The 13,864-nt window shown below is 40.6% G+C and overlaps 1 protein-coding gene and 2 long non-coding RNA genes across 6 annotated transcripts; 2 read left to right on the top strand and 1 right to left on the bottom strand.

Moving 5' to 3' along the window:
• Positions 1 to 285: 285 nt before the first annotated feature.
• On the top strand, positions 286 to 7,106 carry LOC144068490 (short transient receptor potential channel 2-like). Its single transcript, XM_077593061.1, has 13 exons — positions 286 to 300; positions 1,828 to 2,520; positions 3,260 to 3,460; positions 3,534 to 3,698; positions 3,768 to 3,942; positions 4,019 to 4,219; positions 4,842 to 5,004; positions 5,068 to 5,160; positions 5,239 to 5,431; positions 5,515 to 5,642; positions 5,714 to 5,783; positions 6,199 to 6,316; positions 6,403 to 7,106. The coding sequence occupies exons 1-13, from the start codon at positions 286 to 288 to the stop codon at positions 7,104 to 7,106; spliced, it is 2,919 nt and encodes a 972-aa protein (XP_077449187.1).
• A 2,590-nt stretch (positions 7,107 to 9,696) lies between these two features.
• LOC144068604 (uncharacterized) lies at positions 9,697 to 11,250 on the top strand. Of its 2 annotated transcripts, XR_013298215.1 has the most exons (5): positions 9,697 to 9,891; positions 10,460 to 10,546; positions 10,650 to 10,739; positions 10,991 to 11,010; positions 11,171 to 11,250. It is a non-coding gene; the product is annotated as an uncharacterized LOC144068604 (long non-coding RNA). The 2 variants fall into 2 exon arrangements; XR_013298214.1 differs by lacking the exon at positions 9,697 to 9,891 and having other exon boundaries at positions 9,964 to 10,546.
• A 28-nt stretch (positions 11,251 to 11,278) lies between these two features.
• LOC144068603 (uncharacterized) lies at positions 11,279 to 12,776 on the bottom strand. Of its 3 annotated transcripts, none has more exons than XR_013298211.1 (5): positions 12,635 to 12,776; positions 12,366 to 12,443; positions 11,758 to 11,823; positions 11,526 to 11,675; positions 11,279 to 11,420 (listed from the first exon to the last, which is right to left on the bottom strand). It is a non-coding gene; the product is annotated as an uncharacterized LOC144068603 (long non-coding RNA). The 3 variants fall into 3 exon arrangements; XR_013298212.1 differs by having other exon boundaries at positions 11,331 to 11,420; positions 11,530 to 11,675; XR_013298213.1 differs by having other exon boundaries at positions 11,352 to 11,398.
• Positions 12,777 to 13,864: the final 1,088 nt, after the last annotated feature.

The raw sequence follows: 13,864 nt of genomic DNA on the forward strand, positions 1-13,864 counted from the left end.
CCTAACAGTCTTTTTAGAAATGCGTTCCCTGTTTTTCCACTTCTCTGACTTCCTCAGGGAAATCTTGTACGGTGGACAACAACCATTTTAATTAATACCTCGACTCAGAAACACATTATGAAGTGGTTACATTTTAATTGGCCGGATCCCCATGGGTTGCTGATGGAAGCCACGGTTCCTCACAGAACACTTCACAAAACCACAGAACGTCAAAGTGCTCACTTATCTTGGCAGATCTTTTTTTTTGGACTGCAAAAGGATCGTCATTCCGAGTTTGCTTCAGGGATGCAAAACATCACTGTGAGTACTTCTATATTCCTTTTAAATATGTATGTATATGGGTCATTTTCACATAATTCAGCAAATAACGGTAAAGATATGGCCCTGGACTTTCCCTTTATGTGTTACAAAGTTATAAAAATTAATTACTACTGCTTTGTTTGCCACATATTATACTACATTTGGCACCAATTTTAAGAGAAATCTATTTGAGACACAAATACATTGAGAGCCAGTTTATGTTGAATTTGTCCACTCCGTTAGATGTCCAGAATCTAGTGTCACAGTTTATAGGAATGAAAAGTCGGGTTATGATTTATTTGTTTGTCTCTATTTAGAATGTGTTGTTTAGATTTGTTTCAATAGTATTTTCACTCAAGTTGTCTTTGAGAAAAATGCAAAAGAATTGCAACTGCAAACAGTTTTACTGATGTACCTTTCATATCAGTTAGTGTGTCTTTACCGTTATCACATGAGAAATACACCAAAAAATTCACAGTAAATACACCAGGTGGCTGGTGTGGGAGAAGTACCAGGATGTTGTCAGCCATATTGTCAACGCCAGCTAAGCAGAAGCCATGAGAATGAAACTAAAACCAAGGTAAGGACCATACCTGTGAAATGTCGTAACAATTCCATGTCTTTACCGATGTCCTAAAAACTTGGTGAACATAATTACTTTGCTTTTTAATGAACTGGGCATGGTGTATGCATGCAGAACACTATCATTTACTGAGTGCCAAGAAATACCATCTACCAATGTCAAAGGCTGAGGTGGAATGTTGTGTCTTTACCGTTAATAAATTTTGTCTTTACCGTTATTAAAAGGTGTATACAATAGATATGTAGAGATGAAATACATATTTTTAAATATACAACAGATATGTAGAGATGACGCTAACATGTTATGCTATGTTTATGTGTATACTAATTCCTGCTTTGATTTGTAAAATTTCCAGAACATGAATCCATTTAAGAAAAAAGGCGGTAAGCCACCTGCGAAAAAATCTAATGCTGCAGCGATGCGCAAATGCAGGGAGAAGATTAAAAATGACCCTGGAGCCTATCACAAATATTTAGAGAAAGAAAGGGAACGATATCAGAAAAGAAAGGCACAAGGAAAGATTCCAAATATTCACCCATATTTTTTAAATTTTAATTAATTATGTTTTCATTAAAGTTCCAGCTAAGATATTTCCAGGCAGTGCTAGTGTTGCTAATTAGAGATAATCAGAATGCTTGAATTGCATTTTGTAAATTATTCATTTTCTGAAAGTGTCTTTACCGTTATTTGCTGAATTATGTGAAAATGACCCATATATATATACATACATATATATATATATATATATATATATATATATATATATATATATATATATATATATATATATATACACACACGTGTGTGTACATATACAATAATATACATATATAGTAGAAAAATCAAAGCGTTAAATCTCATACTTGTATCATGTCAATAATTCAGACATTCAATTCAATATACAGAAGGAAAAAAAGTGCTAATGTGCCTTTGCTGTCCCTCAGCCAGATCAATGGCGCGAGATCATGAACAAAAAACTGGCGTTCCCCCAGGAGCTCATCGGCGCCATCCAGGAAGGGAAAATGGATCTTGTGCGCGGCCTCCTCAAGACGGGCGACGGCATTGTCCGCCAGCTGGATGACTCGGAAGACCGCCTGTGGAGGGAAGCCCTCAACCTCTCCATCCGCCTGGGGAGTGAGGGCGTGATGGACGCCCTCCTCCAGGGCGTCAAGTTCGACTTCCGGCAGATTCACGAGGCCCTGCTGGTCGCCGTGGATACCAACCAGCCGCGGGTGGTCAAGCTCCTGCTGGACCGGCTGGATCAGGAGAAGGGCAACAAAATGGACGTGCGCTCGTTCTCCCAAGCCATCTTTGACCACTCCATCGACAACTCGCAGTTCGCCCCAGGCGTGACCCCGCTGACCTTAGCCTGCCAGAAGGATCTGTACGACATCGTGGCCGTGCTGACCCGGAAGGGCCACGTCATTCCCTGGCCGCACGAGATCTCCTGCGCTTGTCTGGAGTGCCGCAACGCGCGTCAGTACGACCTGCTCAAGTTCTCCCTGTCCCGCATCAACACCTACCGCGGCATCGCCAGCCGCGCCTACCTCTCCGTCACGTCCGACGACGCCATGCTCAGTGCCTTCGGTCTCAGCAGCGAACTCCGCAAGCTGTCTCGGAAAGAGCCCGAGTTCAAGGTCAGTGCTTGGTCGCCGCCCAGCATCCTCTAGAAAGGCCTTTTCGCGATATTCCATGCCAAGAAAGGTACATTTTGCGGTTTCCCTATTAGCGCCTGAGGACTTCACTTTCTTCATCCCGTCATAAACATTTTGTATCTGAAATCGTGTCATTTTCAGAAGCTCAGAATGGGGTAAGGAAAAAGGAATTTGGGTTTTTAGAATGTACTCATTCACATTTTTAAATGTTGACGCATTAGCTGCCACTGTCGGCAAGAGACGTCCAATCCACTTTCACTGTCAAATTGGATTGGTCGTCTCTCGTAAATATAAATGCAAAAATGTTCTATATTTATATGCGTATATATATTTTGAATATTGAATTAACTTTGTGGGGAAAAAGGAAATGGCAGCAAAAAAAGGTCGACAAATCACTACTAAAATCGTTCAATTCATCACATTGGGTGACCAACTTTTTTCACTAAATAAGTTTATTTCTGCAAGATACATAATTTTGAAATGTTTGGCTGATTGGACAGTCAAAATTACCCCTGCGTATGAGTATGAGCGTGAATGGTTGCCCATCTCCTCGTGCCCTGTGATCGGCTGGCCACCGATTCAGGGTTCCCCCGCCTCGTGCCTGAAGATGGCTGGGATAGACTCCAGCACCCCCTGCAACCCTTGTGACATCTACGGCATCACCATGACTCAAAGGCACTCACTTGAATTTTCCTTCTTTGGTTCTTGGTTTCTCATGCAGCCTCAGTATCTTAGCTTGGAGGAGCTTTGTCAAGAGTTTGCCGTGGAGTTGCTCGGAATGTGTCGCAACCAGAGCGAGGTGACCACCATCCTCAACAGCTGCGGGGACGAGAGCCAGGACGACCTGGACCAGCAGGCTTTCGAGGAGGGCATCCCCAACTTGTCCAGACTGCGCTTGGCTGTCAACTACAACCAGAAGCAGGTGACCGGTGATGCGGTCACCAACTGGACTCGAACCCGCGCTCTCTCCTCCTTTTTGTCTTGTGCACGTGCAGTTCGTAGCCCACCCCATCTGCCAGCAAGTTCTGTCCTCGATCTGGTGCGGCAAGCTGGCGGGCTGGCGAGGCAGCAGGACGGCGTGGAAGCTCTTTGTATCCATCGGGATTTTTTTCACCATGCCGCTCCTCTGCCTGGCCTACTGGATCGCGCCCAAGTCAAAGGTGAAACAAAAAAAATTGATCTTCTCAACCCGCCTGGCACCTCAACAAAACGTTCACTTTGGGTTTCAGGTGGGGAAGCTATTGAGGATTCCAGTCATCAAGTTCCTTCTTCACTCCGCCTCCTATCTGTGGTTCCTCATCATATTGCTGGGCGAATCCATCACGATGGAGATGTATCGGGATAAATTTGCGTCCAGGCAGCAGAACCTCCTGCACACCTCCTTCCACATGGTGTGGGTCGTCGGTAGGTGTGCGTTCTTCTCGTCGCCCGGCTCGATCGTCTCCCGTTTTAGTCCGAATGCCCGTTTTTGTCACCTTAGGGTTTTTCTGGTACGAGTGCAAGGAAGTGTGGATCGACGGACTGAGGTGTTATTTCCTGGACTGGTGGAACTGCTTGGACATGATGGTGCTCAGCATGTACTTGGCGTCCTTTTCTTTACGCGTGCTCATCATGCTCAAGGGTCATTTCCTGTGTCCTGACTCCAATGGCACAGAGGAGTGTGTCTACTTCACTCAAACTGGTAGGAAAACAAAAAGGGTGTCCCTAGTATAGATCAGTTAATCACTAGTGGACATTCTCCAAATGGATTGCACCTTTATTGCTGTCAATGGCAGTCAATTACTGTAACTATTCACCTATAAATGTGTGAAATTATTAAAGAGACACCAGGTGTATATATGTCGACCTTCTTGTTAGAAGAATCAGCATATCTTCATATCTCCAAATAATACCACGTCAACAACTCAAAGCTATCCACAGTTACAGTGTCATAACAAAACTGACGACAACAACATAAATAGCAATAATTAGAACAGAATTTACATTCCTGGAGGCATGGAGACTGTTCTTATTGGTCTGTTCCGTCCGCAGAAGTTTTTTTGTAATTTATTAGGGGCCCGTGACTGGGCATGACATTTGAGTTAATGGCCTACTGTTTAAGTTCATTCATTTTCTGTACTGATTATCCTCACAAAGGTCGTTTGGTATGGGTGCTAGAGGCTATCCCAGCTGACTTAGGGAACCAAGCTTCTTCCTTAAAACGAGATTCAAATATTATTTTTTCTTCTTATGCGTTGGCATTTTTGGCTCATGTGATTTAAAATTGGGGGATTACAGTATTTCATTCCTGTTTTTTTTGTCAGTCCGCAATGACTGGCATCAGGAGGACCCTCAGCTCATTGCCGAGGTTCTATTTGCAGTGACCAGCATGATGAGCTTTACCAGGCTCGCCTACATCCTCCCAGCTCACGAGTCCTTAGGAACACTGCAGATTTCCATAGGGAAGATGATTGACGACATGATGAGGTGACAGCTTGAATCTTTTGGATGTCATTAGCTCGCAAAATTTTCATATTTCACCCCCTTTAGATTCATGTTCATTTTGATGATCATTGGGACAGCTTTCCTTTGTGGCATCAACAACGTCTATGTCCCGTATGTCATTTCTTCGCACCTGGGCAGGTGAGAAAGAGTTTGGGTAGGATTTTGTTTATCGTCGTCGACGGCACTGAAATAAGGCGGTGGCGTTCTTCACGGCAGGTTAAACGAGACGTTCCATTTCCTTTTCTGGACCATGTTCGGCGTGGCCAATCAGGATTACGTGGACATGCCGCAGTTCGCGCTGGCCGAGTTTGTCGGGCGGATTCTATACGGCATCTTCACGCTTGTCATCGTCATCGTTTTACTCAACATGCTCATTGCTATGATTACCAACTCCTTTCAGAAAATTGAGGTATACAAGATCATTTCCATGCTTTATTAATACATGTTATTGAATAAGTGGACACGTTGTTATATCTTGGCGTGTCATTTAAGGACGATGCAGATGTGGAGTGGAAGTTTGCCAGGTCCAAGTTGTATCTCAGTTATTTCAGAGAAGGCCTCACCATGCCAGTTCCCTTCAACATCATCCCCTCGCCCAAAGCTTTGTTTTACATCTTAAGGTGAGCAGCAAAGCATCACAAATAATGGGGTGGAAGTCCATAGTTTGTTTATCTTTGGAATTTTCCCACAGAGGCATTTTTAGAGGGATCTGCTGCTGCGTTAAATTGAATTCTGAGAAATGCCCACCAATAGATTCACTGGTAAGATTTAGTGTGAATACTAAAACATAAATCATATGTTGTATATCATGGCTGCCAGGTTAAAACTACATCTAATAGATAATCAAATGAATTGACACCTATATTGTTGAGCTTGAAATGGTTCAAAACCTCTTTTTGAGCCTCCTGATCACACATTTTATTTTTTATTACATTTAAAAAAAGAAAAACAACTGTAATATATATTCTATTTGGAATAAAAAAAAAATGGTATTTAAAAAACTATAAAAGAGCAAAGTCTAAAAAGTATTCTCTATTTATAAATGTTTTTTTCTTCAATATTCAATTTGAATTATAAAATTAAAAAGTACATGATCAAGAATAAAAAAGTGAGTTGTTCCAGTCATCTGCATATTGTTTATGTAATGCATGCAAATAATCCAGTGTGTTTTTGAAGGCCAACAAAAAAGGCTCAGAGGACAACCAGGTGCCGTATCGTCAGCAGGTGAGCCGAGCTCTGGTGCAACGATACATCGAATCCGCTCGCAGAGAGTTCGAAGAGACCAGGAGAAAAGGTAATACGTGGAAATGCGCATTTTACTTATATCTCCTTCGTAGCCATTGGCATCCCATCCACCGGAATTGCTCATTTCCCCGCCAGATGTTGGCAATCGCATCACTGAGCTGGGCAAAGTGGTCATGAAGATCCACAACGACCTCACGGGGGTTCATCAGCATTTCATCAATGAGCACTCCGCCATCCAAGCGCCACCCAAGGACGGCGCTTCTTTCCTGGGCAAGTACATCTTGGGCGCCAAAAACAATTTCCGAGGCTTCAACGGCCAGCTGGGTGATCAAAATGACGCCACCGTGCAGCACCAAGAGGAAGGGGATCAGATAAAGAACCGAGAAGACCCGAAAAATTCTGACCTGCAACTTGAGGCCGAATGCGAAGAAGTAGGGTCCAAGCTAGTGTCTCACAACGATGTGGTGAAAATGGAGGAAGGTAGAAATCAGCTTAAGACTAAGAAAGTCGAAGACACTGACAATGACCCGAAAGAGATCATCTCAGAGGCCCCTTCAAATACAGAAGGACGGGAGATTCTCGAAGAGACCACCCCTGTCAAAAAAGTCAGCGATAAGGAGGCCGTTGCTAAAAATATGGCCAATGCCATTCAAAGTAAAGAGCTACCGGAAAAGAAAATGGCCGTTCAATGGATTCAAACCCAACACTTTGAGCCAAATGTCGGAGGTGAAAATGTCGTGAGCCAGTCGGCAAAAGTGTCGCCGTCTGAGAGCAGCAATTCCGGGGATACAGGATTTGGTTCTAATGCATCCATTAATGAAACTGGAGCCACGCAGTAGTTGAGAAAAAACATTATGACGGCGAGAGAATTCCAAGTGGATTGGATGTCTATAACCGTCATGAGTTAGATTAGTGACGTATATAGTTTTTTCGCATAGTGAAAATGATAGTAAATATTGAAACTGGTAACCATTGGTGTCAGTACAAAAAACGTGGTACAAATTGTGTTCCATTAGTGTTTCACTTCGAGTATTTATAGAACTTTGGTGATAAATCTAGACCAAAATTAATGTCACGTCGGCCCGGCGACGCGAGTGGTTAGCCCATCGACCTCACAGCTCTGGGGTCCTGGATTCAAATCCAGGTCACATTCACCTCATTTTCTGAACCGCTTTATCCTCACTAGGATCGCGGGGGGTGCTGGAGCCTATCCCAGCTGACTTCGGGCCAGAGGTGGTGGACACCCTGAATTCATGGCCAGCCAATCGCAGGGCACAAGGAGACAAACAACCATTCACGCTCACACTCCTACCTAGGGGTAATTTAGAGTGTCCAATCAGCCTACCATATATAATATGGGAAGAAACTGGAGTACCTGGAGAAAACCCACGCAGGTAGACCAACCTGGATTTGAGCCCAGGTCTCCCACTGCGAGGCTGACACGCTAACCACTCATCCGCTGGGCTGCCCTTTAAAGGGATCAAGAAGTTAAAATTCTTTAGATAAAGGTCTTATTTTCCATTTTTTATTTGAATTAGTAGCTCCTAATTTAATTGCGACTCACCATGAATTAGACTGACATTAAGCCTAACAAAATATATGCAATTAAAAAAGCCTTATTTATCCAACATTTGTAGAATGTACAATGCAAGTCTCAGCTTGCCTAATACACCCAGTACAACCGGGGTGAATAATTCATCACCTGAGCCGTGTCCCCAAGGTATATTGCGTCCAAGCTGCCACTGGTAAAACATGTCTGTATTGTTAATGTGTTGTGTGGATAATTGCAACAAGAAAAACAACTAAGAAGCTTTTAGGACAGTTAACTATAATTAGACAGACATACTGCATGCTTAAATGCAATCAATTATTGCTGTAGGTATTCATCCATTCTTTCAATGCTAGTGTATGAGTTAATAAAAGTAACTACTATTATGATTGTCATAACCGGAAGGTCAACAGGAAATTCATGTTGCATGCAATATCCTGTGCAATATAATAATAAACATCAATCCTTCCAGGGTCAATTGTCAATACGGAGGACATTTATTTAAAATCTATTGTTGGCTTAACTCATTTAATGCCAGGAATGTGTTGTAGTAGTTAGCAAAATATGTGCATTGATATTAAAAATGCGTAATGATGAGTTTCCAGTTAAAAGGGATTGGACGTCTATTGCTGTCAATTTTTTTTCATTTTTATTTGACACTATTTAAATCAGGGGTGTCAAACATACGGCCTGCGGGCCGGAACCGGCCCCCAAGGAGGTTCGATCAGGCCCGCAGGATAATTTGAAAGTGGAAAAAATGCATAAAAGAAATGGAATTAATATTTTTAATTCGCTGCAATTCGTGGATTATCCGCTAAGGGGCGCACTCTTTCCATCAGAGTAGAAGACAAGCCGCATCACTGAGACAGACTGAAAACAGCAGCAACTCCATACATTTTCAGTATGTATTGTATGTGTATGTATGTTTCATGTACGAAGTTTACAGATTTACAGGACAGGCGAACACTTTCTTCATTACACATTTAAAATCACTCTCCTTAGTTTGTAAAGTGCACGCAGGGATTACATTTAGATTTTATATGCGTATGTGTAAGTGGTTTAAAAATTCCTTTCTTTAAAAGTCTCATTTAATCTTAAAGTGCATTACTATATTTTTCAGTACCAATTAAAGTTTTGTGCCTTTGTACAATCAGTGGGATCAGTTGCAATGCATATTTGTGAATGATAAAAGCCAATTGCACATTTGTCTAAGGAAATATGAAGTGTTTCATGAAATGTTTTGAAAAAGGATAGTTCATTCAATTTCAATATTTTCCTAATGTTCTTGTGCTTCTTTACACCAAAACAAAGGAAAGACATGGCGGCGCGACCATAACACTTTTACGTGCACCCTATGTGAGTAAATATGTGCCGCGTTGCATTTGTACGGTTTTCTATTGCTTAATACGGGGAATTCCAATCATTAATGCGGGGAGGAATTGGCCCAGGTTGACAGGTATGTATATAGTAAGGCTTTTTTTCTTTAAAAAACGACATAGTATAGTAAGGCTTTTTTTCTTAAAAAACGACATAGTATAGTAAGGCTTTTTTTCCTAAAAAACGACATAGTATAGTAAGGCTTTTTTCCTAAAAAACGACATAGTATAGTAAGGTTTTTTTTCCTAAAAAACGACAAAGTGTATATAGTAAGGCTTTTTTTCTTTTAAAAAAAACGACATAGTATAGTAAGGCTTTTTTTCTTAAAATACGACATAGTATATAGTAAGGCTTTTTAATTTGTAAAAAAATGACCATGTATAGTAAGGCTTTTTTCTTTAAAAAATGACCATGTATAGTAAGGCTTTTTATTTTTTTTAAATGACCATGCAAAGTAAGGCATTTTATATATTAAAAAAAACGAACACACTCTTTTACAGCATCAAGACTACAAAAATGGCGACTATAGTACGTCATCTTCCAAACATGGTCATTGAGTCGGGAGGACAAATCACCTCCTATGGGCGTGGTTACGCCCATTGGTGACGCAGGTGCTTAAATTATGCACCTGCGCAGCATCTCGCCCCTTGGCGCAGTCATTTGCATGCCGTCGGTCGATCGACTAGCACCCAAACGAGGTAAGACCTAGACTAGAGCAATTTACTGGGCTATGTGCATTTTTAACACCCTACCGGGAGATTTTTTTAGGAATCAATTGAGCCAAAACGCCAACAAATCTGTTAGTTTATTGCCAGGTCGAACACACCGTCGACATTTGAAGTATGGGCTCCTTGGAATGTCACTAACTAACTTAGCATTAGCCTCACGACATTTGACTTCAAAAGTATTTTGTCCGTATTCTCTCCATTATTGAGTCGTGGGGGAAGACTTCATTTTATCAAACAAAGCCGAGATATCAACGGTCAGTTTGCCAGGTGAAGGTGTGTTGAATGTAATGATAGTTTTCACTGCGATTGCTAAACGCCCTTTTCCAATTTGTAATTCTGTTTTAAACAAAAATCATTGATACCAAAATGGTTAAGCCGACTTTCTCCTAGTTTTTCACATCAGTCTGTATATTGAATCGCTTTGTCTGGAAAGGGGAAATTAGCACCGAGCACTCACTAACTTATTTTCATTCTTTATCTTGATCATTTACTTTAAGATTTCTCTTTCCTGTAATAATTGTTTGCACTTCCCAAATAGCTTGGTTAAATCAAGATGAAGCTGTTCCCGTGTGTCCAGAACCATGCACACCCTTGAGGGGAGAGGAGACTGGGCCAAGGTATCAAGGTAATACTAATTACCCCCCCCCCAAAAAACCACCAAAACCTATCTGTTGAATCTCCAGTCTCTGCATATGATAACTTTTGCTCTATTTTTTTGCATGCACCAGGTCCATGGTGATGTCCAGACCCTGGAGGACCAGGTGATCTTCCCAGGTTGCCCACTTGAAGATGATGCATCGTCTCTGAACTCTGCTGAGGTTAATACCGTATTTTCACGCCTATTTGGCGCATCGGTTCTTACGCCGCAGTGTCAGTAACGAATGCTATTTCTGTATTTTAGGCACGCACTATTTCGTCAGACGCATATGTATTTCATATGGATTAAGATCGAAATGCGATAGCAGCTTATTTCTAGGTTATATTGTAATGTATCCAAATCAAAACATTCCAATCTCACATTATTTTATTGACTAAAGTTGCAATTTACTAACCCCCTCTTATTTTATAGGTGATGTCCCGATCCCTAAGGTGAGGAGGATTTCTTTTTTTTTTTTCCAATCAGAAATGTCAATAAAAGAGATTTGAGTGTCATTTGTCTTTGTTAAAACACTTGGAGAAAAAAGACCCAAGACCCTCAATGGTCTTTTTTTTTTTGTGTTTATTCTAAATGTTGCTTTTTTTTCTACAGGTGGAGAAAACCAGCTACGCCAATCAATGTGATCCTAAGTGTGCAAATGTATTTCTTTGAATAAAAATTCTAAAATGTCATGTTGCTTGCATTTCTTTACTAGTTCAATGAAGAAAAATACATGAGTATATTTCAGAAGTTTTATTTTCCCACAAAATGGGGTAATTGAGAATTTCACATAGGTCTTCCAGCATTTAAAGATGAGGTGGTGTTTCCATTGATGAATCTCTTCTTGGCACCGGATGGAATTCTGGGGAGAAAAAAAAGAGGGTCAAAGCACAATAGACTAAGTCCAACATTAAAAAAATAAGCTGGGGACCAGTTAGGTCAAAAAACAATAACACTAAGGTTTTACCAACATCAGAAGGACCCATCTCTCTTTTCAGATGTGGTGGGAGATATGGAAAACATACTGGATAGGGGCCCTCAAGATGTTGGTGTCAAAGGCTGTGCCACGCTCCAAAGTCACCTTTCTTTAGTGTTGATTTGGTAAACTTGGGTGGACCTTGAAGAGAAGCAAAATAGAGTATTTTTAGTACACATGACATGAAAATAATAAATCAAATAACCTGAAAAACAGGTCTTACGTCATACACGACTTCTTTGGTCTTGTAGATTTGGACAGCTTCCACCATCTCCATGGCTTTAAACCTCTGCAAAACACCACAGCATGATTATGTCATTGCTTATTTAACCATTTTGATGCACAAATGACTCCCATTTAATCAAAAAAATAAAATACGTCTCACAAAGCTTAGACGGAGGAAAAATGGTTGTTTAAACGAGTCAAAAATGACCCCTGCGCTACGGTTGAATGAATGTCTCGCTTAGGTTTTGTCAAAACCACATTTAAAAATCAAAAGGTCCAAGCCCTGAAGTCTTCCTTTAGGAAAGGGAAGGGCAAAGATATGTACTGTTTATTCCTTACACCTCCACTTGATGGCACTAGTGTGGGTGTGAGTTATCCACACAGGATCTTGCTATTAAAAATCAACGCCAACCCAGTTAAAGTGTCTTCATTCAAAATTGGAGTGTATCATGATGCTAAACAAGCTAATTTAGGAAAGCCGTGAACACTAGTCGCTGATATCTAAACATTACTGTGACAACAAAATTTCCCGACTACGGGATGAATAAAGTTTTCCAATCCAATTACACGGGTAGAGGAATTAGAAGCTATTAAAAAAAGACTCACTTTGCCGACAAACTGCTCCTTTTTGGCCGTTATGGCCACATTCTTGATGTTTCCCAGCAGTCTGTCCTCGTTGAGGGACTGAAACACACAATGGAAGGGTTTATTTTTAAACATTAAGAGCAATAGGTGATGCAATGTAGCCAACTTGCTAGCAAACATTTGTGTTTGCATCCACGTCGGGGCTACATCACGCCAATGAAGCACGTTCCCGTCAAAAAGCACTCTTGAAATGAGAACTGGGGCTACGAAATCCCCAAAAGACAAAGTACCGAACGCGCTGCATTGTCCTGGAAGAAGTTTGTCGGCTCTTTCTTCGGGAAATCGTCAATTCTGAGCAGCTCAGCAGTCCAACGCGCCTAGCCTCCGGCTCATCCGCCATTTTGAAAAAAAATGGCGGCGATGGGGGCGGTCTTTTGAACTCTGACCACAGCCAAGCCTCGGCCACGCCTATTACACATAGACACAAAAAAAGACATCGTTTTCATCATAGAGTGCATTAGTCAGGGGGCTGGGGCTGCAAATACTTTTAGGTTGGGCATTAATACTTCAAAACAAATACATTGTTTTCATAATAACGTACTGTAAATACTTTTTGGTTGGGCTTTAATACTTTAAGATACAATATTGCACATTATGAACATTGCGGTGACATAAACTTCAGTGTTTGTTTTTTACTTCTAAGGTTACATACTTGGATATGCTTTTTCAATTGGGATGGGAGTTTGACACCCCTGATTTAAATAGATTTATACTACCAAAATTAATCCTTGAATTAAATCATTGTATCTATAATGGAGTTATATATAATTTATAGTTATGCAGAAAACCATGCCTTAGTTTTTATATTTAATTCAGATTTTTGGGACTATAGTCATTTTTAGGAAAAATGCCTAACTATAGTTTTTTTTTTTAAAGTCAGTTTTTAAGAAAACTGCCTTACTACAGTCATTTTGGAAAAAAACAGCCTTACTATAAATGGTCTTTTTTTTAAAGCCTTACTATACGTGGTCATTTAAAAAAACAAATAATGCAAAATGACAACACAATTTTAAGATAATATTTCTTGGAATGCTTGAGCTTTTTTTTTTAACCCTTTCAAATTTTCCAATTTTTGTTTTTTTCTTGATTTTTTTTTTTACCTCCAGAAATTCAAATTGTTTTTTTTCTCCCCCCACCCCTCGCAGCTCATTCCAAATTCTTTATTGGCAAAGCACACATGCTCGTAAATTAGAAACCCCATCTTTTTTTTTACAAACAAAATGACATGAAGAAATTACATCGTTAGGATCCACATCCTGCAAATATAAACAGTAACAAATCCAAAACTATTATCTCATAAACGTAATTTTTTTACACTACGGTGTACAACCGCACACGCTCAAGTAGAAAAAAAGGGGGCTATAGGGCAACTTCTCTGAATATACAAGAACCCAGTTCCTTTTTTTTAATCCTTTTTAAAACCACCAGGGAACTTATTCGAAAAGTTAATCAAGATGCAT

This window comes from Stigmatopora argus, chromosome 22 (assembly GCF_051989625.1).
Source record: "Stigmatopora argus isolate UIUO_Sarg chromosome 22, RoL_Sarg_1.0, whole genome shotgun sequence".
Lineage (NCBI taxonomy): Eukaryota > Metazoa > Chordata > Actinopteri > Syngnathiformes > Syngnathidae > Stigmatopora > Stigmatopora argus.

Bases quoted from the DNA above. Each gene is read 5' to 3' on its own strand.
- LOC144068490 (XM_077593061.1), top strand. The intron at 2,521-3,259 runs GTCAGTGCTTGG...TTTCTCATGCAG, and splicing joins GGAAAGAGCCCGAGTTCAAG to CCTCAGTATCTTAGCTTGGA. The intron at 5,432-5,514 runs GTATACAAGATC...GTGTCATTTAAG, and splicing joins ACTCCTTTCAGAAAATTGAG to GACGATGCAGATGTGGAGTG.